This window comes from Cherax quadricarinatus, chromosome 91, assembly GCF_038502225.1.
Source record: "Cherax quadricarinatus isolate ZL_2023a chromosome 91, ASM3850222v1, whole genome shotgun sequence".
In the NCBI taxonomy this organism is placed as follows: Eukaryota; Metazoa; Arthropoda; class Malacostraca; order Decapoda; family Parastacidae; genus Cherax; species Cherax quadricarinatus.
Window position 1 is genome coordinate 3,755,961 of NC_091382.1, and position 24,002 is coordinate 3,779,962.

The 24,002-nt window shown below is 42.1% G+C and overlaps 1 protein-coding gene across 1 annotated transcript; it reads left to right on the forward strand.

Moving 5' to 3' along the window:
• The first annotated feature begins 1,834 nt into the window (after positions 1-1,834).
• Positions 1,835-14,344, forward strand: RpL9 (ribosomal protein L9). The gene is made up of 5 exons (XM_070104342.1): positions 1,835-1,915; positions 7,281-7,428; positions 7,941-8,063; positions 9,175-9,388; positions 14,226-14,344. Exons 2-5 carry the CDS (start codon positions 7,291-7,293, stop codon positions 14,327-14,329), a joined length of 579 nt encoding a protein of 192 aa, XP_069960443.1. The 5' UTR covers positions 1,835-1,915; positions 7,281-7,290; the 3' UTR covers positions 14,330-14,344.
• The last annotated feature ends 9,658 nt before the right edge of the window (positions 14,345-24,002 follow it).

Here is a 24,002-nt window from a genome sequence, read left to right on the forward strand (position 1 = left end):
TTTCAAGGCAGGTGAAATTGCCGACCTAGAAAATGTACAGAGAACTTTCACGGCACGCATAAAGGAGATAAAACACCTCAATTACTGGGAGTGCTTGACGTTCCTAAACCTGTATTCCCTGGAACGCAGGAGGGAGAGATACATGATTATATACACCTGGAAAATCCTAGAGAGACTAGTACCGAACTTGCACACGAAAATCACTCACTACAAAAGCAAAAGACTTGGCAGACGATGCACCATCCCCCCAATGAAAAGCAGGGGTGTCACTAGCACGTTAAGAGACCATACAATAAGTGTCAGGGGCCCGAGACTGTTCAACTGCCTCCCAGCACACATAAGGGGGATTACCAACAGACCCCTGGCAGTCTTCAAGCTGGCACTGGACAAGCACCTCAAGTCAGTTCCTGATCAGCCGGGCTGTGGCTCGTACGTTGGTTTGCGTGCAGCCAGCAGCAACAGCCTGGTTGATCAGGCTCTGATCCACCAGGAGGCCTGGTCACAAACCGGGCCGCGGGGGCGTTGACCCCTGGAACTCTCTCCAGGTAAACTAACTCCCAGGTACCCATTTTACTGATGGGTGAACAGGAACAACAGATGTCTTATGGAAATACGTCCCTAATGTTTTTCAGCCGTACCGGAGGAGATTCGAACTCCGGACCTCAGTGTGAGCTGAGTGCACTAGTGATCCAGCTACAGGACACCCGGTAATAGATCTGGCCGGTCACTCCAGCCTCACTGGTCAGTGACCGGCCCGACCGAGAGTCGGGTCTACATTCCACTACATAGACTAAGATTAGATAAAATTCTGTTTGGATTGTTAACCCGGGGGTTATCTACCCAGGATAACCCAATAAAGTCTTAGTATAATAGGGTACTGTCCGTCCTATGTTCATTATGGTACTTTAATTTTCTCCCTGAGGATTCCTCTCATAACAGTCGACTAACACCCAGGTACATACTTACTGCTAGGTGAAGTAACAGCAGGTGTAATGAGACTAACACTTAGGTACCTATTTACTGCTAAGTGAACAGAGGCAACAGGCGTAGGATGACTAACAACCAGGTACCTACTTACTATTAGGTGAACAGGGGCCAACAGGTGGAAGGTGACTAACACCGACGTACCTATTTACAACTTAGTAAGTTTATTCAGGTATACACACAGTTACACAGATTATCATACATAGCAACATATGTGTAGAGAACTTAGGATAACCCAAAAAAGTCAGACGAAGTGACTTATTTCCATTGGCCATTGAGGGTCCTTTAACTAAGCCTTACTCTGCTAGAGGTAGATATGTTTACGCTGCTCTTACACTGCTGATTGATCACTCGTGCCAAAATTATTATTATTTTTACTAATACCTCCTATATATATTTTCTAAGAAGTTAAAAATTATAGGATGGGTATACATAACATTGTTGTAGAAGATGAAAATTTAAAACTATGCGTGAGTTCTGACCAGGACTTTTTAATCTCATATTGATAGCTGTTATTATTATTATTATTATTATTATTATTATTATTATTATTATTATTATTATTATTATTATTATTATTATTATTATTATTATTATTATTATTATTGTTATTATTATTATTATTATTATTATTATTATTATTATTATTATTATTATTATTATTATTATTATTATTATTAAACCTTAAATAACAAAATCGGTCAAATTTGCCGTTACAAGTATCTGGTATAAATTAAGCTCCGTATTTAAATATAATTTGACATTTAAGATTGTATTTTACTATAGTATGCTTAAGAAAATAAAAATATTTGTTTTGATAAAATTTATTTTGCAATTTAAAATGCAAGAAAGTAAATAACTGTAAAGAAAGTAGATATATTTATAGGTAACATCCAGCAGATTCCTCTTACGTCCTCGGGACTTGGCTGTGGTGAGGGAGAATGTTGTGTCTCTCTTTTATCTTCGTCTTTTATAATCATCCTCCACAATATCTTAAAATTAACGGCCATACGATCATTATCATTGCTTAAACTTAGTATAAACTCGATTTTGGGAAGTGAATAGTGACTAATTGCGTGAAAAATTGTTGCGGAATTGGTGCACTTGCCAGACACCAATAATTGTCGGTGTTAAATGTTGATGTATTTGAAAGTAATTTATGGACAAAATTAATTTTATTCTTCGTTTGTGAAGCTATGTGCCAGAAACACTATGGACTGTACTTTGAAAAATAGCATGATGACCACATGCCTTATATTCGTGATGGTGTATTTACAATAGGGATTTACATTTATTTTATTTTACAAAGCAGTTATTGTCTAGATTATTTTGGTGTATTTGATAGACCAGTGTAACAAACTAGCTTTAAAGTAGGCCTACTGGCCTATGCTTGCAGTTGATAGGCCAGTGTAACAAACTAGGAGCAGTGCAGTAGGCCTACTGGCCCATGCTAGGCAAGTCCATTCACCTAGTTAATAGGTTCTGGCCGATGGTAGGTAGGTCTCCATTCTAGGGAACGAATGTCTTCATTTCAAAGTTTATTCTCTATAAAGATTACAATGCTGAGTTTACAGAATTTGGTTGTTGTGTGGTTTACATGTAGTTAAATAATGATTACAGAGTGTACCACTAGAACACCTAGCATGGCTAGGTATTACAGTGTACCACTAGAACACCTAGCATGGCTAGGTATTACAGAGTGTACCACTAGAACACCTAGCATGGCTAGGTATTACAGTGTACCACTAGAACACCTAGCATGGCTAGGTATTACAGAGTGTACCACTAGAACACCTAGCATGGCTAGGTATTACACAGTGTACCACTAGAACACCTAGCATGGCTAGGTATTACACAGTGTACCACTAGAACACCTAGCATGGCTAGGTATTACACAGTGTACCACTAGAACACCTAGCATGGCTAGGTATTACACAGTGTACCACTAGAACACCTAGCATGGCTAGGTATTACAGTGTGTACCACTAGAACACCTAGCATGGCTAGGTATTACACAGTGTACCACTAGAACACCTAGCATGGCTAGGTATTACACAGTGTACCACTAGAACACCTAGCATGGCTAGGTATTACACAGTGTACCACTAGAACACCTAGCATGGCTAGGTATTACACAGTGTACCACTAGAACACCTAGCATGGCTAGGTATTACAGTGTACCACTAGAACACCTAGCATGGCTAGGTATTACAGAGTGTACCACTAGAACACCTAGCATGGCTAGGTATTACACAGTGTACCACTAGAACACCTAGCATGGCTAGGTATTACACAGTGTACCACTAGAACACCTAGCATGGCTAGGTATTACAGAGTGTACCACTAGAACACCTAGCATGGCTAGGTATTACAGAGTGTACCACTAGAACACCTAGCATGGCTAGGTATTACAGTGTACCACTAGATCACCTAGCATGGCTAGGTATTACAGTGTGTACCACTAGAACACCTAGCATGGCTAGGTATTACAGTGTACCACTAGAACACCTAGCATGGCTAGGTATTACAGAGTGTACCACTAGAACACCTAGCATGGCTAGGTATTACACAGTGTACCACTAGAACACCTAGCATGGCTAGGTATTACACAGTGTACCACTTGAACACCTAGCATGGCTAGGTATTACAGTGTACCACTAGAACACCTAGCATGGCTAGGTATTACACAGTGTACCACTAGAACACCTAGCATGGCTACGTATTACACAGTGTACCACTAGAACGCCTAGCATGGCTAGGCATTTCGGGCAGACTTAGTTTAATTCTATATTTTAAAATATTACAAATTATGAGGTAAGTTGGTATTATGGCTAAGTGACTAAATACTAGTTTGTGAGTTTAGCAATGTGAATGCTTTTGTTTTGGCACAGTACATAGTTTCAGTATTGGAGTATCATAGGATTCATTATTTTAAGATTGAGATTAATATTTCTGTTTATGGTCAAATGAGTGAGTGAGTGTAAGTGTGAACCACCAGGTGGTATTCGTGTAGTTAGTTGACAGGGTGTATCAGGGAGATAAGATGTTTTCTAATGGTAGTTTTGAAGGTGATGAATGTGTGTGCAGTTCTAGAGTTCTCAGGTAGGGTGTTCCAGATTTTAGGGCCTTTGACATACATTGAATTTTTGTAAAGGTTTAGTCAGACACGGGGAAAGTCGTAGAGATGTTTGTGTCTGGTGTTGTGCCTGTGGGTTCTGTCACAACTATCAAGAAAGCGTTTTAGGTCAAGGTTGATATTAGAGTTTAAGGCCCTGTAGATGTAGATTGCACAGTAGTAAGTGTGGATGTACTGAACAGGGAGTAAGTTTAGGTCTATGAAGAGTGGGGGGGGGGTGCTGCCAGGGATGGGATTTAGTGATTATTCTTACTGCAGCTTTTTGTTGGGTTATTATTGGCTTTAGGTGTGTTGCTGCAGTTGATCCCCAAGCACAAATAGCATAGGTGAGGTATGGATAAATAAGTGAGTGGTATAGTGTGAGAAGGGCATTTTGCGGCACGTAGTGTCATATCTTGGAAAGGATCCCAACCGTTTTGGATACTTTTTTGGTTATGTGTTGGATATGGGTGCTGAAATTCAGGTTGTTGTCAAGGTATAGGCCTAGGAATTTGCCCTCATTATGTCTGGTAATTAGAGTGTTGTCGATCTTAATGTTAATTTGTGCATCTCCTGCTCTGCTACCAAACATAATATAGTAGGTTTTGTCAGTGTTAAGCGTAAGTTTATTGGCTGTCATCCAAGTCGATATTTTGATCAGCTCCTCGTTAACAATGGTGTTGAGGGTGGCAAGATTAGGGTGAGAGATGACATAAGTCGTGTCGTCAGCAAAGAGAATGGGTTTCAGGTGTTGGGATAGGTTTGGAAGATCATTGATGTATATGAGGACGAGCAGGGGACCAAGGACACTTCCCTGCGCAACTCCAGTATCAAGTGGCCGTGTTGTTGATGCTGTGTCTTTAATGGTGACATACTGATACGTATTAGTAAGGTAAGATTTGAAATAAGCAAGCGCATGGCGTCTTATACCGTAATGGTCAAGTTTGTGGAGTAGGATGTCGTGGTCTACTGTCAAAAGCTTTTCTTAGGTCAATGCTGGTGGAAGGCTTTTGATCCAAGGAATGTTACCCTCTTCCTCGTATCAAACCTGATTATCTCCATTTCCCAGGTGCTCTGATACTTACGGGTTTAGCTCTTCCTCATGAACAATAGGCAGGTCCTACTCTCACAAAACAATTTCCACTTAGTGAAGAGGAGCCATAAAGGTGGTTGAAATGTATACATGAATTAATCTCGTCTCGATGTGGGTTATTATTGAGCATTTCCACCTGAATGTACTTTTTAACTTATTTTTAAAGAAACTTAGTTTGTACTGTGCTATGATACCCCGTGGCCTGGTGGCACAAGCTCTCGCTTTACATGCTGAGGCTACGAGTTCGATTCCTGGAATGGGTGGAAACATTGGACATGTTTCCTTACATTGGTTGTCCTTGTTTACCATCAGTAATTATGGGTATCTGGGTGTTAGTGGTCTGGTGTGGGTGGCATCCTGGGTGTTAGTGGTCTGGTGTGGGTGGCATCCTGGGTGTTAGTGGACTGGTGTGGGTGGCATCCTGGGTGTTAGTGGTCTGGTGTGGGTGGCATCCTGGGTGTTAGTGGACTGGTGTGGGTCGCATCCTGGGTGTTAGTGGACTGGTGTGGGTCACATCCTGGGTGTTAGTGGTCTGGTGTGGGTGGCATCCTGGGTGTTAGTGGTCTGGTGTGGGTGGCATCCTGGGTGTTAGTGGACTGGTGTGGGTGGCATCCTGGGTGTTAGTGGTCTGGTGTGGGTGGCATCCTGGGTGTTAGTGGACTGGTGTGGGTCGCATCCTGGGTGTTAGTGGACTGGTGTGGGTCGCATCCTGGGTGTTAGTGGACTGGTGTGGGTCGCATCCTGGGTGTTAGTGGTCTGGTGTGGGTGGCATCCTGGGTGTTAGTGGACTGGTGTGGGTCGCATCCTGGGTGTTAGTGGACTGGTGTGGGTCGCATCCTGGGTGATAGTGGACTGGTGTGGGTCACATCCTGGGTGTTAGTGGACTGGTGTGGGTGGCATCCTGGGTGTTAGTGGACTGGTGTGGGTGGCATCCTGGGTGTTAGTGGACTGGTGTGGGTGGCATCCTGGGTGTTAGTGGACTGGTGTGGGTGGCATCCTGGGTGTTAGTGGACTGGTGTGGGTCGCATCCTGGGTGTTAGTGGTCTGGTGTGGGTGGTATCCTGGGTGTTAGTGGACTGGTGTGGGTGGCATCCTGGGTGTTAGTGGTCTGGTGTGGGTGGTATCCTGGGTGTTAGTGGACTGGTGTGGGTGGCATCCTGGGTGTTAGTGGTCTGGTGTGGGTGGCATCCTGGGTGTTAGTGGTCTGGTGTGGGTTGCATCCTGGGTGTTAGTGGACTGGTGTGGGTGGCATCCTGGGTGTTAGTGGACTGGTGTGGGTGGCATCCTGGGTGTTAGTGGACTTGTGTGGGTCACATCCTGGGTGTTAGTGGACTGGTGTGGGTCGCATCCTTGGTGTTAGTGGACTGGTGTGGGTTGCATCCTGGGTGTTAGTGGACTGGTGTAGGTCACATCCTGGGTGTTAGTGGTCTGGTGTGGGTCGCATCCTGGGTGTTAGTGGTCTGGTGTGGGTTGCATCCTGGGTGTTAGTGGACTGGTGTGGGTCGCATCCTTGGTGTTAGTGGACTGGTGTGAGTTGCATCCTGGGTGTTAGTGGACTGGTGTAGGTCGCATCCTGGGTGTTAGTGGTCTGGTGTGGGTCGCATCCTGGGACAGAACTGACCTAATTCGCGGGAAATGCTCTGCGTAACAAGTGGCTTTCTGTATAGTAGCATGTCATTGATGTCAGCTATGGTCTGTATACCTTGTGCTACTCGTCAGTTTGTTCCTTGTCCATAAATAACTATTGCTAAACTATCTGACTGGGGTTGTAGGTGAGTGGAACAAACTCCCAGATAATGTCACTGAAGTGATAACTTCGAGTTGCTTTAAATATAGGTTGGACAGGTACATACGTGAGTGGGTGAAAGTTAAACCTTCCTAGCATTGGCCAGTAGCATATTTTTGTTATATGACAGTAGGGTTAAGGTAATATTTAGTATTTTTAATTTTTTCATGTGTGTATCATTGGTCACTTAAAATGTCAACATAATCTCAGTCATATGTACATTTGCATGAAATTAGAAGTGAATGACTCTCCTGTCTGTTAAGATATTTCATAAATATAATTTTTCAAATGCTATTTTTCAGACCTTCCACAATGAAGACCATCATCACTTCTCAGTCGGTGACCATTCCTAAAACCATCCAAGTTTCTGTAAAGAAACGTGTGGTGACAGTCAAGGGCCCCAGAGGTACCCTTCGTCGATCTTTTCGGGACATGAAAGTGGACATGAAGGTATGTATCGTAGTCTTGTATATATGTACAGTACTAAAAAAATTGTAAATTAATTACTTATTTTTCTTCTTTGCATTCTCATGTGTATTGAACAAAATTTATACAAGTAGGTTGTCGACAGGAATATAATTGAATCTTGTTTCATAAAAAGCAGTTTTGACAATAATATGAATATTTCCTTAGGTTAATATAAATTAGACTCATTTAAAATTAATAAAATTTGGTTAGAGTTTAATAATACATTGGACAAATAATAAACCTTATTTCTTGGGTAGAATATTTTGTTAGTGGGATGTGGTGAGGACCTGTCTAGTTGGACCAGCGGACCTACTGCAGTGTTCCTTTAGCATTGAAAATTGGGTTGGTCAAATGTTTGTTAGTGGGATGAATTGTAAAGGACCTGCCTAGTATGGGCCAACAGGCCTGCTGCAGTGTTCCTCTTTTCTTATGTTCTTATGTTCTAATCTGAAAGTAATTGTTTATTTTTCTATAATGCATTATAAATATTTCAGGCACACAAAAGGAAGAAGGGCACCGTTGTCTCAGTGGATAAATGGTTTGGAAATCGTAAGGAGGTTGCTGCTGTCCGCACGGTGTGCAGCCACATTTCTAACATGGTCACTGGTGTTTCTGTTGTATGTTGCATTTAATGGGTCATGTTTTACTTAATATTGTTACAAAGTTTATCAGTGTAGGTACTGTACTGTATTATCTTTAATCCTAAACAAGTTTGTACTGTAGATGAATATGCTGTACCTAAGTGGATAGATACTGTATTGGTATAGAAAATGGCACAAGTCAAAAAGTGGTGGTTTCAGACACTAAGAGGAATTTTAAAAGTTCATCTATAGGTGCTTCCCAATTTGGATTTAGTGATTCATAGTGGAAGTCATGATAGGTAGTAAGTTGCAATATATTTATTTTTTTATTAACTGCACGTTAATTTTCTTTTCTCATTAAACTTTATAGTACCTTTTTTGCAAGTTAATTTCTAATATGAATTTTCTCTATGCATCATGAGCCTGCAAGGTCTTGTGCCTGTATAGGTCACTTTCTTAATTTTTTTACCACTTTACTCACAAACATGATTCTTTAATCTATTTGTTTCACATAAACCATGTGACATTTTATTCAAACTGTGGAATTGTAGTTTTGTATTCTTGCACACTTCAAATTCAGCTTATGCCTTTGTTTTATTAATGTATCCCCAAACAGCTTACACTACCTCAAACAACTGTTGCACCTCTGTTCTATAGACAGACAGACAGACAGACAGACAGACAGACAGACAGACAGACAGACACACACACACACACACACACACACACACACACACACACACACACACACACACACACACACACACACACACACACACACACACACACACACACACACACACACACACACACACACACACACACACACCTCACACACACACACACACACACACACACACACACACACACACACACACACACACACACACACACACACACACACACACACACACACACACACACACACACACACACACACACACCAACCTACCTACCTACCTACCTACCTACCTCTACCTACCTCTACCTACCTACACCTACCTCTACCTACCTACACACACACACCTTGCTTTTTGAAACATTGTAGAGAAAAATCTGTTGCTGACATTGAAGTTCACTTGTTTCCCTGTTTTAGTATCTTAGTGTAGTTTTATGCATTTTGCTCTAATGTATTTTGAAATTCCAGGGTTTCCAATACAAGATGCGGGCAGTATACGCCCATTTCCCCATTAACTGCGTGATCTCCAACAACAACAAGACTGTTGAAATCCGTAACTTCTTGGGGGAGAAGTACATCCGAAAAGTAGACATGGCACCAGGTGTCACCATCTCGGCCTCAGCCAAGCAAAAGGACGAGTTTGTTGTTGAAGGCAATTGTTTGGAGTCTGTTTCCCAGACTGGTGAGTGTTTTCACTGTAGTTTTGAATACTGTATGTCTCTCTCATATGATGAAATTGAAACTAGCATATTTGCAAATAGTTTGAGCCTTGTTGAACAGGTAATCAAAGTCTGGTCCCAGCCTATGTTAGAAGCAAATCATAAATATATATGTAGTATTGCCTAGCTGCCATTTCCTGCAAGGAATGGTAGAAGTAGCCAGTTTCACAAAATTTTATGCACTACCAACATTCCTGTTGATTCTAGGGGGGATACTTCTTCAACCAAAGTCAGCCATAACATTTTGTAACTTTCATAACTTAAAAACTAAAGAACATAATACATTTTCATCACATAGGCATCTTTATTCCCGAGCCGTTTTGCCTGCACAACGGGCTTCCTCGGTAGAATACAGGAGAACGTTAGAGATAGGAGTAGTAGTAGTAGTAGTTTGACGTAATCAATTTGTCACCCCTCAGTGGGAGGTGGTCAGTCCCTAAAGCGCATAGCAGGCATGTAGCCAGGCCTCGAATACTCGAGTAGAAGTGAGATTAAGCAGCTGAAGTTGAGGTCATGGATGAGTGTGGCCTATGAGTGGAAGTAAGTCTTGCTAAGTAGTTGCAACTGTGTTCCAAACATGCTTATGCTTTAGGCTCAATGGACTGACCACTTCCCGCTGAGGGCGAGACTAAGCACGTCAAACTACTGCTGCTACTACTGTCTCCAGTGTTCTGTATTTTGCTGAAGAAGCCTGTTATGCAGGCAAAACATGTTAGCAACATTTGTTTACTTTCAATATGGACTAGCATTCCAGATTGAAAGTAAAATGCTTCCAAACTGACTAGCACTGTAATAAACCACTGTAATGCACAAACTAAGATGTTTAATCATAGCCCACTGGACAAAAGTTGTCTTGCTCAACTTGTCAGTATTGTATACCATTAGTGATATTAATCCTGACGACAAGTCTGGATACCAATATAATTTTATCCCTGGGTCTAGTGTATGTTGTAGAGGTATTAAATCATGTTTTATTTAATAAAACTTATTATCTATACATTCCTTATTAGAAATGCAAAGGTTTATCTGTAAAACACTGCACAAGTCTTGTCTTTACAACACTTGTTGTAAATTTCACAAGTTGGTGCATTCTGTGAATGAAACCTTTACTTCATGACAGTAGAATTATTTTATGCCTTCACCTCTTTGTGAGATTATTACATTGTATATATACTTTATTAGTACATAAAAAATATTCTCACTTAAGTTTTATTGTGCTCCTCGAATGCTACGTGTTCTTTTCGTTCTCTTGTATCCTAAATAGTAAATTCTTATCCCTTTGGTATAAATTTTAGGTATCCATCTGCAGTCTGTAATCAAATTCTACCTTAAAGCAAAGATTGCAAATAGTATTTCACAGGGTCATATCCAACCACCAACCTCATTACAGCCTATCAAGCCTGAAGATGATTTTCCTTTGAGGTTATCCTTAGATGCATTAAATTTTACCTACTGATTTGTTGTTACTTAGGTTTACACAGTGCTTTTATTTTATGGTAAATCTAAAATATCACCTAAGCACTATTGGACATGATACTGACACTGTTGCAAAATTTCTATTATTTAGCAAGAAAATTAACCATAGGTTTAATATGAAGAGATGCAGAATATTTAGGAATGAGAGACTTTTGTGTGTGTGTGGATTTTAGTGAGATGTGTCATGTCACTAGAGTGTAATGCATTTGAAGATAGAGTTGTGAAAGAATTAAATGCTATAATGTAGATCGTCATTGTTAGTTTCTGATGAGAGAGATGAGAGATTCAGAAAGAAGGAAGGCAGTGAGAGCAAGAATAATAAGGAATGCAAGATTGGGTGTCAGACTGGAAGGAGTGAGTCTGGTGAATCATTATACATTTAGAAATTTGTGAATGGATGTGCCAACTTGGTCTATGAAAGATGAGAAAAACTAAGTAGTAAGTGCTGTGTATTGAAAAAACTAACTCGGAGGATGCTGAAAGGGAATATGACGGCATTTAGCTATGTTAACATTTATAAGGGTGTGACGCAGTGAGTAGGTTGGTAGCAGTATGTCTTGGTTATTGTGATTGCATCAGTTTTCACTACGTCCCCCCCCCCCTTTTTTTTTTCCCCATAATGTCAGAGCCTCAGTGTAGGACTGAATGATTAATGTGGGTATAGGACTTTTAATATTATACGATGAGCTTAAATTTTCACATACACATACTGGTACACATGTTTTCCTATAGTAGTAGTTGCAGCTTTACTCTCATGACAACCTTTTCAGTTATTTTAGTGTCCATTACAGCATATATGGTATTTACAGTGGGTGAGATGTTATCAACAAATTTTGTTGAAAATAAGAAAAAGTTTTGGAGTGAGATTAACAAGTTAAGAAAGCCTAGAGAACAAATGGATTTGTCAGTTAAAAATAGGAGAGGAGAGTTATTAAATGGAGAGTTAGAGGTATTGGGAAGATGGAAGGAATATTTTGAGGAATTGTTAAATGTTGATGAAGATAGGGAAGCTGTGATTTCGTGTATAGGGCAAGGAGGAATAACATCTTGTAGGAGTGAGGAAGAGCCAGTTGTGAGTGTGGGGGAAGTTCGTGAGGCAGTAGGTAAAATGAAAGGGGGTAAGGCAGCCGGGATTGATGGGATAAAGATAGAAATGTTAAAAGCAGGTGGGGATATAGTTTTGGAGTGGTTGGTGCAATTGTTTAATAAATGTATGGAAGAGGGTAAGGTACCTAGGGATTGGCAGAGAGCATGCATAGTTCCTTTGTATAAAGGCAAAGGGGATAAAAGAGAGTGCAAAAATTATAGGGGGATAAGTCTGTTGAGTGTACCTGGTAAAGTGTATGGTAGAGTTATAATTGAAAGAATTAAGAGTAAGACGGAGAATAGGATAGCAGATGAACAAGGAGGCTTTAGGAAAGGTAGGGGGTGTGTGGACCAGGTGTTTACAGTGAAACATATAAGTGAACAGTATTTAGATAAGGCTAAAGAGGTCTTTGTGGCATTTATGGATTTGGAAAAGGCGTATGACAGGGTGGATAGGGGGGCAATGTGGCAGATGTTGCAAGTGTATGGTGTAGGAGGTAGGTTACTGAAAGCAGTGAAGAGTTTTTACGAGGATAGTGAGGCTCAAGTTAGAGTATGTAGGAAAGAGGGAAATTTTGTCCCAGTAAAAGTAGGCCTTAGACAAGGATGTGTGATGTCACCGTGGTTGTTTAATATATTTATAGATGGGGTTGTAAGAGAAGTAAATGCGAGGGTCTTGGCAAGAGGCGTGGAGTTAAAAGATAAAGAATCACACACAAAGTGGGAGTTGTCACAGCTGCTCTTTGCTGATGACACTGTGCTCTTGGGAGATTCTGAAGAGAAGTTGCAGAGATTGGTGGATGAATTTGGTAGGGTGTGCAAAAGAAGAAAATTAAAGGTGAATACAGGAAAGAGTAAGGTTATGAGGATAACAAAAAGATTAGGTGATGAAAGATTGAATATCAGATTGGAGGGAGAGAGTATGGAGGAGGTGAACGTATTCAGATATTTGGGAGTGGACGTGTCAGCGGATGGGTCTATGAAAGATGAGGTGAATCATAGAATTGATGAGGGAAAAAGAGTGAGTGGTGCACTTAGGAGTCTGTGGAGACAAAGAACTTTGTCTTTGGAGGCAAAGAGGGGAATGTATGAGAGTATAGTTTTACCAACGCTCTTATATGGGTGTGAAGCGTGGGTGATGAATGTTGCAGCGAGGAGAAGGCTGGAGGCAGTGGAGATGTCATGTCTGAGGGCAATGTGTGGTGTGAATATAATGCAGAGAATTCGTAGTTTGGAAGTTAGGAGGAGGTGCGGGATTACCAAAACTGTTGTCCAGAGGGCTGAGGAAGGGTTGTTGAGGTGGTTCGGACATGTAGAGAGAATGGAGCGAAACAGAATGACTTCAAGAGTGTATCAGTCTGTAGTGGAAGGAAGGCGGGGTAGGGGTCGGCCTAGGAAGGGTTGGAGGGAGGGGGTAAAGGAGGTTTTGTGTGCGAGGGGCTTGGACTTCCAGCAGGCATGCTTGAGCGTGTTTGATAGGAGTGAATGGAGACAAATGGTTTTTAATACTTGACGTGCTGTTGGAGTGTGAGCAAAGTAACATTTATGAAGGGATTCAGGGAAACCGGCAGGCCGGACTTGAGTCCTGGAGATGGGAAGTACAGTGCCTGCACTCTGAAGGAGGGGTGTTAATGTTGCAGTTTAAAAACTGTAGTGTAAAGCACCCTTCTGGCAAGACAGTGATGGAGTGAATGATGGTGAAAGTTTTTCTTTTTCGGGCCACCCTGCCTTGGTGGGAATCGGCCGGTGTGATAATAAAATAACTTCAAGGATGGGAATAGGTGCAATAATAATAATAATAATAATAATAATAATAGGATTATCAACAATGTTATGTAAAACATCCCGTGCAACTAATGACATTTTATTGCAGCAATGATTTGTTCTCCAGGAGCTCTGTGAGGCCAGTACTATAAAAAATTTAAGGGGACAGGGTCTATGAGTAAAAACATGAGAAAGAGCATATATTGCAAACCCATCATCCGCCCCATGCATGGCAGTAGCAGCAGCAAGTGGTGATAATCCAACATGCATCATATAGAACTGCCAATGCTGACAGTCTTATATTTTGTTTGCTCATACACTTACCACTATGCACACTGCACTGCATCTCAAACATCACCCAAACACCATGCTGACAAAGCAAATGTTACAAAGAAATACAAACGTCCCAACCAATGAGGTCAGATGAAATAAGCATTATATAAGGTGTAGAATTAATTTTTTTTTTTTTTTCAGCTGCACGCATTCAGCAGAGTACTACTGTGAAGCACAAGGATATCCGCAAGTTCTTGGATGGAATCTATGTGTCAGAAAAGGGACATGTTGTGGAGCAAGACTAATAAAATATGATTGTATGAGCTGATTTTATTTTTCATCTGGTCCCCGTTTTCCTTACTCTGTGGAGTTGTGTTTGCTAATTAGGAGTACAGTATTTAATAATGAATAAATTATAGACACAACCCTTGGGTATCCATTACCATCCTTAAATGGGTGCTATGATATATTCATGTGTAACATTGTTGTCCCCCCTTACCCTTTCTGAATGTAATTTGTATTCTGGTGAAAGGCTGTACTAAGGAATTTGATCTACCTTAAATTTAACAAGCTTCAAGTCAGTTTCCTTCCTTTCACCCCCTCAAGGAAGTTTCCTTGATGCTGGTGAGGGGCTCTTGATCTAGGGAATAGGATCTGTGCTCCAGTTACCTAAATTAAACCTGAATACCTTCCACATCCCCCCCCCCCGCACAGGCGCTGTATAATCTTCCGGGTTTAGCGCTTCCCCCTTGATTATAATAATAATACAGGTTTAGTGCTTGCCTCTTGATTTTTAGTATAATCCTTCCTTTCACCAGACAATTTATATGGGTTTAGGGCTTGACTGAATATAACTGGCATGTCTTAAAATTTATTTTGATCTTCAATTTAGATCGTGAGGAAAGTGCAAAGCAGACTTTCATAAACTTGCCTATGAAGGTTCCTTTGATGGTGAGGGCCCCTCAAGGAAGGTTCCTTGATGTTGGTGAGGGGCTCTTGATTTAGGGAATTGGATCTGTGCTCCAGTTTCCAAAATCAAGCCTGAATGCCTTCCACATCCCCCCCCCCCAGGCGCTGTATAATCCTCTGGGTTTAGCGCTTTCCCCTTGATTATAATAATGTTGGTGAGGGGCTCTTGCTCTACCTTGAACTGAATGTATCACTTTGCTTTCCCTATTACTGTATGATACCTTAGGGTTTTGCCCTTTCCCTAAATATAATTTAAGCAAGTGTTCAAGAGGCATTTTGTCGTTAACAAAAGGCCATGTAATAAATGTGGCACTAAATAGGTGTCACTGAAGGGGCCTAGCTATCAGCTCCACCTCTAACACTGACTTTTGCATTGTTGTCAGCAACAGCTTTATTACACTGACTTCGATTATACTTCCCTTTAGCACTCCTTGGTGCTGTATGACCCTTAGGGGTTTAGAGTTTAGTTATGATTATAATCCTCGCTACCCTTACAGACTACCTCTGGCGTACTCTTCACCCTCGCTGGTCTGATAACACATATTACACTTTCAACACACCCTACCTTGCAGTGCTGTATGACCCTTGTGGGTTTAGCCCTTGGGATTGTAATCATTGAAAGGGGACTAAGTATACATGCCTGAACTTTCATTTTCCTCTTATTTTGCTCAATGTAAAACAACTCTTTCTAAATGGATTCTAGGAATAATTGGTCCCCTCGAGGAAGGTTCCTTGATGTTGGTGAGGGGCTCTTGATTTAGGGAATTGGATCTGTGCTCCAGTTCCCCGAATTAAGCCTGAATGCCTTCCACATCCCCCCACCCAGGCGCTGTATAATCCTCCGGGTTTAGCGCTTCCCCTTGATTATAATAATAATAATAGGAATAATTGGTATGTGTAGCTGCCCATTCCTAGCATCCTGGAATAACTCATTACTTCCAGAACCCTAAGTGGTGTAGCTTCAAAAGTTTGAGAAGCCTAATTTAATGGAGAGTTGAATTCCACTCAGCTAATATGTGTTACCATGCAACGACTGTGTTTAACTCCAGCCATGAGTACGTACAAATCTGATCATTTTGTATGAAATTATATGGAATTTTAATTCCTGTTTAACAGCAATCAAAATGTCTACCTCTTCCCCCCTCAGGGGAGGTTCCTTGATGTTAGTGAGGGGCTCTTAATTTAGGGAATTGGATCTGTGCTCCAGTTCCCCGAATTAACCCCTCATGGAAGGTTCCTTGATGTTGGTGAGGGGCTCATGATTTAGGGAATTGAATCTGTGCTCCAGTTCCCCGAATTAAGCCTGAATGCCTTCCACATCCCCCCCAGGCGCTGTATAATCGTACGAGTTTAGCGCTTCCCCTTTATAATAACAATCTACCTCTTCTGAATAGCATCAATTCCTACCCTTTAGCGCTGTATGACCCTTGTAGGTTTAGCGCTTTTTTTATAATTATTGCAGCGCTGTATAGCCCTTGTGGCTTAGCGCTTCTTTTTGATTATAATACTGCAATAATTCTTTAATGGTTGATGCATATATTAAGACCAGGCCCCTGAAGGGTGCTGGTGAGGGCCTCTTGATCTAGGGCCCCTCAAGGAAGGCTCCTTGACGCTGGTGAGGGGCTCTTGATCTAGGGAATTGGATCTGTGCTCCAGTTCCCTGAATTAAGCCTGAATGCCTTCCATCCCCCCACAGGCGCTGTATAATCCTACGGGTTTAGTGCTTCCCCCTTGATTATAATAATAATAATCTTGATCTAGGGAATTGGATCTGTGCTCTGGTTCCCTGAATTGAGCCTGATTGCCCTTCCCCATAGGCGCTGTATAATCCTATGGGTTTAGCGCTCCCCCATGATTATAATAATTAAAACCAGCATAGTTCCCAGTCAGTTTTATTAGTGGGCAAATTTGTCAATGCATTAAATTTGATCAAACTTGCAACATTGAGACACTTATGCAGCATATGGGAATCTTTATTCAGGAAACGTTTCGCCACGCAGTGGCTTCATCAGTCCAATACAAAGAGGAAGGCGTAAGGAGAGGAGGAGAATGAGGTAATCAGTCCCTCAACCTGGAGTCGATGTGTTCAGTCCATCAATCTTGTAGAATGTACAGCATAGGGCCGTAGACGTGGCTTATATACTGTAGTGAGGTGACGTGAAGCAGTTGGAGGCGGGGTCATAGTGGTACCATCCACTAGTCGAAGTAGGTCTTCGTCCAAAGGTTGAACAAGTGTTGAAGAATTCTTTGTAACAAGATCCCATGATGCTGCTGTGTCTGACAGTTGTGATGAATGGTTTGAAAAACCGACATGTTGAAGATTGAGACACTTATGCAGCATATGGGAATCTTTATTCAGGAAACGTTTCGCCACGCAGTGGCTTCATCAGTCCAATACAAAGAGGAAGGCGTAAGGAGAGGAGGAGAATGAGGTAATCAGTCCCTCAACCTGGAGTCGATGTGTTCAGTCCATCAATCTTGTAGAATGTACAGCATAGGGCCGTAGACGTGGCTTATATACTGTAGTGAGGTGACGTGAAGCAGTTGGAGGCGGGGTCATAGTGGTACCATCCACTAGTCGAAGTAGGTCTTCGTCCAAAGGTTGAACAAGTGTTGAAGAATTCTTTGTAACAAGATCCCATGATGCTGCTGTGTCTGACAGTTGTGATGAATGGTTTGAAAAACCGACATGTTGAAGATTGAGACACTTATGCAGCATATGGGAATCTTTATTCAGGAAACGTTTCGCCACGCAGTGGCTTCATCAGTCCAATACAAAGAGGAAGGCGTAAGGAGAGGAGGAGAATGAGGTAATCAGTCCCTCAACCTGGAGTCGATGTGTTCAGTCCATCAATCTTGTAGAATGTACAGCATAGGGCCGTAGACGTGGCTTATATACTGTAGTGAGGTGACGTGAAGCAGTTGGAGGCGGGGTCATAGTGGTACCATCCACTAGTCGAAGTAGGTCTTCGTCCAAAGGTTGAACAAGTGTTGAAGAATTCTTTGTAACAAGATCCCATGATGCTGCTGTGTCTGACAGTTGTGATGAATGGTTTGAAAAACCGACATGTTGAAGATTGAGACACTTATGCAGCATATGGGAATCTTTATTCAGGAAACGTTTCGCCACGCAGTGGCTTCATCAGTCCAATACAAAGAGGAAGGCGTAAGGAGAGGAGGAGAATGAGGTAATCAGTCCCTCAACCTGGAGTCGATGTGTTCAGTCCATCAATCTTGTAGAATGTACAGCATAGGGCCGTAGACGTGGCTTATATACTGTAGTGAGGTGACGTGAAGCAGTTGGAGGCGGGGTCATAGTGGTACCATCCACTAGTCGAAGTAGGTCTTCGTCCAAAGGTTGAACAAGTGTTGAAGAATTCTTTGTAACAAGATCCCATGATGCTGCTGTGTCTGACAGTTGTGATGAATGGTTTGAAAAACCGACATGTTGAAGATTGAGACACTTATGCAGCATATGGGAATCTTTATTCAGGAAACGTTTCGCCACGCAGTGGCTTCATCAGTCCAATACAAAGAGGAAGGCGTAAGGAGAGGAGGAGAATGAGGTAATCAGTCCCTCAACCTGGAGTCGATGTGTTCAGTCCATCAATCTTGTAGAATGTACAGCATAGGGCCGTAGACGTGGCTTATATACTGTAGTGAGGTGACGTGAAGCAGTTGGAGGCGGGGTCATAGTGGTACCATCCACTAGTCGAAGTAGGTCTTCGTCCAAAGGTTGAACAAGTGTTGAAGAATTCTTTGTAACAAGATCCCATGATGCTGCTGTGTCTGACAGTTGTGATGAATGGTTTGAAAAACCGACATGTTGAAGATTGAGACACTTATGCAGCATATGGGAATCTTTATTCAGGAAACGTTTCGCCACGCAGTGGCTTCATCAGTCCAATACAAAGAGGAAGGCGTAAGGAGAGGAGGAGAATGAGGTAATCAGTCCCTCAACCTGGAGTCGATGTGTTCAGTCCATCAATCTTGTAGAATGTACAGCATAGGGCCGTAGACGTGGCTTATATACTGTAGTGAGGTGACGTGAAGCAGTTGGAGGCGGGGTCATAGTGGTACCATCCACTAGTCGAAGTAGGTCTTCGTCCAAAGGTTGAACAAGTGTTGAAGAATTCTTTGTAACAAGATCCCATGATGCTGCTGTGTCTGACAGTTGTGATGAATGGTTTGAAAAACCGACATGTTGAAGATTGAGACACTTATGCAGCATATGGGAATCTTTATTCAGGAAACGTTTCGCCACGCAGTGGCTTCATCAGTCCAATACAAAGAGGAAGGCGTTGAGGTAATCAGTCCCTCACCTTCTCCTCCTCTCCTTACGCCTTCCTCTTTGTATTGGACTGAAGCCACTGCGTGGCGAAACGTTTCCTGAATAAAGATTCCCATATGCTGCATAAGTGTCTCAATCTTCAACATGTCGGTTTTTCAAACCATTCATCACAACTGTCAGACACAGCAGCATCATGGGATCTTGTTACAAAGAATTCTTCAACACTTGTTCAACCTTTGGACGAAGACCTACTTCGACTAGTGGATGGTACCACTATGACCCCGCCTCCAACTGCTTCACGTCACCTCACTACAGTATATAAGCCACGTCTACGGCCCTATGCTGTACATTCTACAAGATTGATGGACTGAACACATCGACTCCAGGTTGAGGGACTGATTACCTCATTCTCCTCCTCTCCTTACGCCTTCCTCTTTGTATTGGACTGATGAAGCCACTGCGTGGCGAAACGTTTCCTGAATAAAGATTCCCATATGCTGCATAAGTGTCTCAATCTTCAACATGTCGGTTTTTCAAACCATTCATCACAACTGTCAGACACAGCAGCATCATGGGATCTTGTTACAAAGAATTCTTCAACACTTGTTCAACCTTTGGACGAAGACCTACTTCGACTAGTGGATGGTACCACTATGACCCCGCCTCCAACTGCTTCACGTCACCTCACTACAGTATATAAGCCACGTCTACGGCCCTATGCTGTACATTCTACAAGATTGATGGACTGAACACATCGACTCCAGGTTGAGGGACTGATTACCTCATTCTCCTCCTCTCCTTACGCCTTCCTCTTTGTATTGGACTGATGAAGCCACTGCGTGGCGAAACGTTTCCTGAATAAAGATTCCCATATGCTGCATAAGTGTCTCAATCTTCAACATGTCGGTTTTTCAAACCATTCATCACAACTGTCAGACACAGCAGCATCATGGGATCTTGTTACAAAGAATTCTTCAACACTTGTTCAACCTTTGGACGAAGACCTACTTCGACTAGTGGATGGTACCACTATGACCCCGCCTCCAACTGCTTCACGTCACCTCACTACAGTATATAAGCCACGTCTACGGCCCTATGCTGTACATTCTACAAGATTGATGGACTGAACACATCGACTCCAGGTTGAGGGACTGATTACCTCATTCTCCTCCTCTCCTTACGCCTTCCTCTTTGTATTGGACTGATGAAGCCACTGCGTGGCGAAACGTTTCCTGAATAAAGATTCCCATATGCTGCATAAGTGTCTCAATCTTCAACATGTCGGTTTTTCAAACCATTCATCACAACTGTCAGACACAGCAGCATCATGGGATCTTGTTACAAAGAATTCTTCAACACTTGTTCAACCTTTGGACGAAGACCTACTTCGACTAGTGGATGGTACCACTATGACCCCGCCTCCAACTGCTTCACGTCACCTCACTACAGTATATAAGCCACGTCTACGGCCCTATGCTGTACATTCTACAAGATTGATGGACTGAACACATCGACTCCAGGTTGAGGGACTGATTACCTCATTCTCCTCCTCTCCTTACGCCTTCCTCTTTGTATTGGACTGATGAAGCCACTGCGTGGCGAAACGTTTCCTGAATAAAGATTCCCATATGCTGCATAAGTGTCTCAATCTTCAACATGTCGGTTTTTCAAACCATTCATCACAACTGTCAGACACAGCAGCATCATGGGATCTTGTTACAAAGAATTCTTCAACACTTGTTCAACCTTTGGACGAAGACCTACTTCGACTAGTGGATGGTACCACTATGACCCCGCCTCCAACTGCTTCACGTCACCTCACTACAGTATATAAGCCACGTCTACGGCCCTATGCTGTACATTCTACAAGATTGATGGACTGAACACATCGACTCCAGGTTGAGGGACTGATTACCTCATTCTCCTCCTCTCCTTACGCCTTCCTCTTTGTATTGGACTGATGAAGCCACTGCGTGGCGAAACGTTTCCTGAATAAAGATTCCCATATGCTGCATAAGTGTCTCAATCTTCAACATGTCGGTTTTTCAAACCATTCATCACAACTGTCAGACACAGCAGCATCATGGGATCTTGTTACAAAGAATTCTTCAACACTTGTTCAACCTTTGGACGAAGACCTACTTCGACTAGTGGATGGTACCACTATGACCCCGCCTCCAACTGCTTCACGTCACCTCACTACAGTATATAAGCCACGTCTACGGCCCTATGCTGTACATTCTACAAGATTGATGGACTGAACACATCGACTCCAGGTTGAGGGACTGATTACCTCATTCTCCTCCTCTCCTTACGCCTTCCTCTTTGTATTGGACTGATGAAGCCACTGCGTGGCGAAACGTTTCCTGAATAAAGATTCCCATATGCTGCATAAGTGTCTCAATCTTCAACATGTCGGTTTTTCAAACCATTCATCACAACTGTCAGACACAGCAGCATCATGGGATCTTGTTACAAAGAATTCTTCAACACTTGTTCAACCTTTGGACGAAGACCTACTTCGACTAGTGGATGGTACCACTATGACCCCGCCTCCAACTGCTTCACGTCACCTCACTACAGTATATAAGCCACGTCTACGGCCCTATGCTGTACATTCTACAAGATTGATGGACTGAACACATCGACTCCAGGTTGAGGGACTGATTACCTCATTCTCCTCCTCTCCTTACGCCTTCCTCTTTGTATTGGACTGATGAAGCCACTGCGTGGCGAAACGTTTCCTGAATAAAGATTCCCATATGCTGCATAAGTGTCTCAATCTTCAACATGTCGGTTTTTCAAACCATTCATCACAACTGTCAGACACAGCAGCATCATGGGATCTTGTTACAAAGAATTCTTCAACACTTGTTCAACCTTTGGACGAAGACCTACTTCGACTAGTGGATGGTACCACTATGACCCCGCCTCCAACTGCTTCACGTCACCTCACTACAGTATATAAGCCACGTCTACGGCCCTATGCTGTACATTCTACAAGATTGATGGACTGAACACATCGACTCCAGGTTGAGGGACTGATTACCTCATTCTCCTCCTCTCCTTACGCCTTCCTCTTTGTATTGGACTGATGAAGCCACTGCGTGGCGAAACGTTTCCTGAATAAAGATTCCCATATGCTGCATAAGTGTCTCAATCTTCAACATGTCGGTTTTTCAAACCATTCATCACAACTGTCAGACACAGCAGCATCATGGGATCTTGTTACAAAGAATTCTTCAACACTTGTTCAACCTTTGGACGAAGACCTACTTCGACTAGTGGATGGTACCACTATGACCCCGCCTCCAACTGCTTCACGTCACCTCACTACAGTATATAAGCCACGTCTACGGCCCTATGCTGTACATTCTACAAGATTGATGGACTGAACACATCGACTCCAGGTTGAGGGACTGATTACCTCATTCTCCTCCTCTCCTTACGCCTTCCTCTTTGTATTGGACTGATGAAGCCACTGCGTGGCGAAACGTTTCCTGAATAAAGATTCCCATATGCTGCATAAGTGTCTCAATCTTCAACATGTCGGTTTTTCAAACCATTCATCACAACTGTCAGACACAGCAGCATCATGGGATCTTGTTACAAAGAATTCTTCAACACTTGTTCAACCTTTGGACGAAGACCTACTTCGACTAGTGGATGGTACCACTATGACCCCGCCTCCAACTGCTTCACGTCACCTCACTACAGTATATAAGCCACGTCTACGGCCCTATGCTGTACATTCTACAAGATTGATGGACTGAACACATCGACTCCAGGTTGAGGGACTGATTACCTCATTCTCCTCCTCTCCTTACGCCTTCCTCTTTGTATTGGACTGATGAAGCCACTGCGTGGCGAAACGTTTCCTGAATAAAGATTCCCATATGCTGCATAAGTGTCTCAATCTTCAACATGTCGGTTTTTCAAACCATTCATCACAAGGGGCCACCGGGGCCACCGGGACCACTGGGGCCACCGGGGCCACCGGGACCCTATACATAGTTGTACAGAGGAATATAATAGTTGGATGTACATGCCAAAAGCCCCTTAGTATGTAGAGCATTTCAAGCAAAACTTAAAAATTAACTTAACATTAGGAAGGTAATAATAGTTCACATGATCATTAGATAACTTACATTGAGCAGAAGATAATTATATTCAATTATTAGATAATGCTACATAACTTTGATTAGTAGAGAATAATTACAATATAAATTACTTTATTAAGATTACAGTATTACAGTAGAATAATTTAAAACTACAATATTATCTATTAAGTTTAAAACAATGATAATTAGACACCATAATTGATTAACTGGTGGGTATTAGGTACGGTTTATCTGGTTAATTTTGGGTGTTGAGGTGATTTCTTATTTGGGTCTTAATCTGATTTGCATATAGGGGTCCTTTAGTTTGTTCTGTCCCTCAAGGAAGGTTCCTTGATGTTGGTGAGGGGCTCTTGATTTAGGGAATTGGATCTGTGCTCCAGTTCCCCGAATTAAGCCTGAATGCCTTCCACATCCCCCCCCAGGCGCTGTATAATCCTCCGGGTTTAGAGCTTCCCCCTTGATTATAATAATAATAATAATAATAATAATAATAATAATATAATTATAATAATAATAATAATAATAATAATAATAATTATAATAATAATAATAATAATAATAATAATAATAATAATAATAATAATAATATAATAATTA

Excerpts from the sequence above, each read along its gene's own strand:
- RpL9 (XM_070104342.1), top strand. The coding sequence starts at position 7,291 with ATGAAGACCATCATCACTTCTCAGTCGGTGACCATTCCTAAAACCATC. Across the intron at positions 7,429-7,940 it reads ACATGAAAGTGGACATGAAG|GCACACAAAAGGAAGAAGGG; the intron begins GTATGTATCGTA and ends TAAATATTTCAG. Across the intron at positions 9,389-14,225 it reads GGAGTCTGTTTCCCAGACTG|CTGCACGCATTCAGCAGAGT; the intron begins GTGAGTGTTTTC and ends TTTTTTTTTCAG.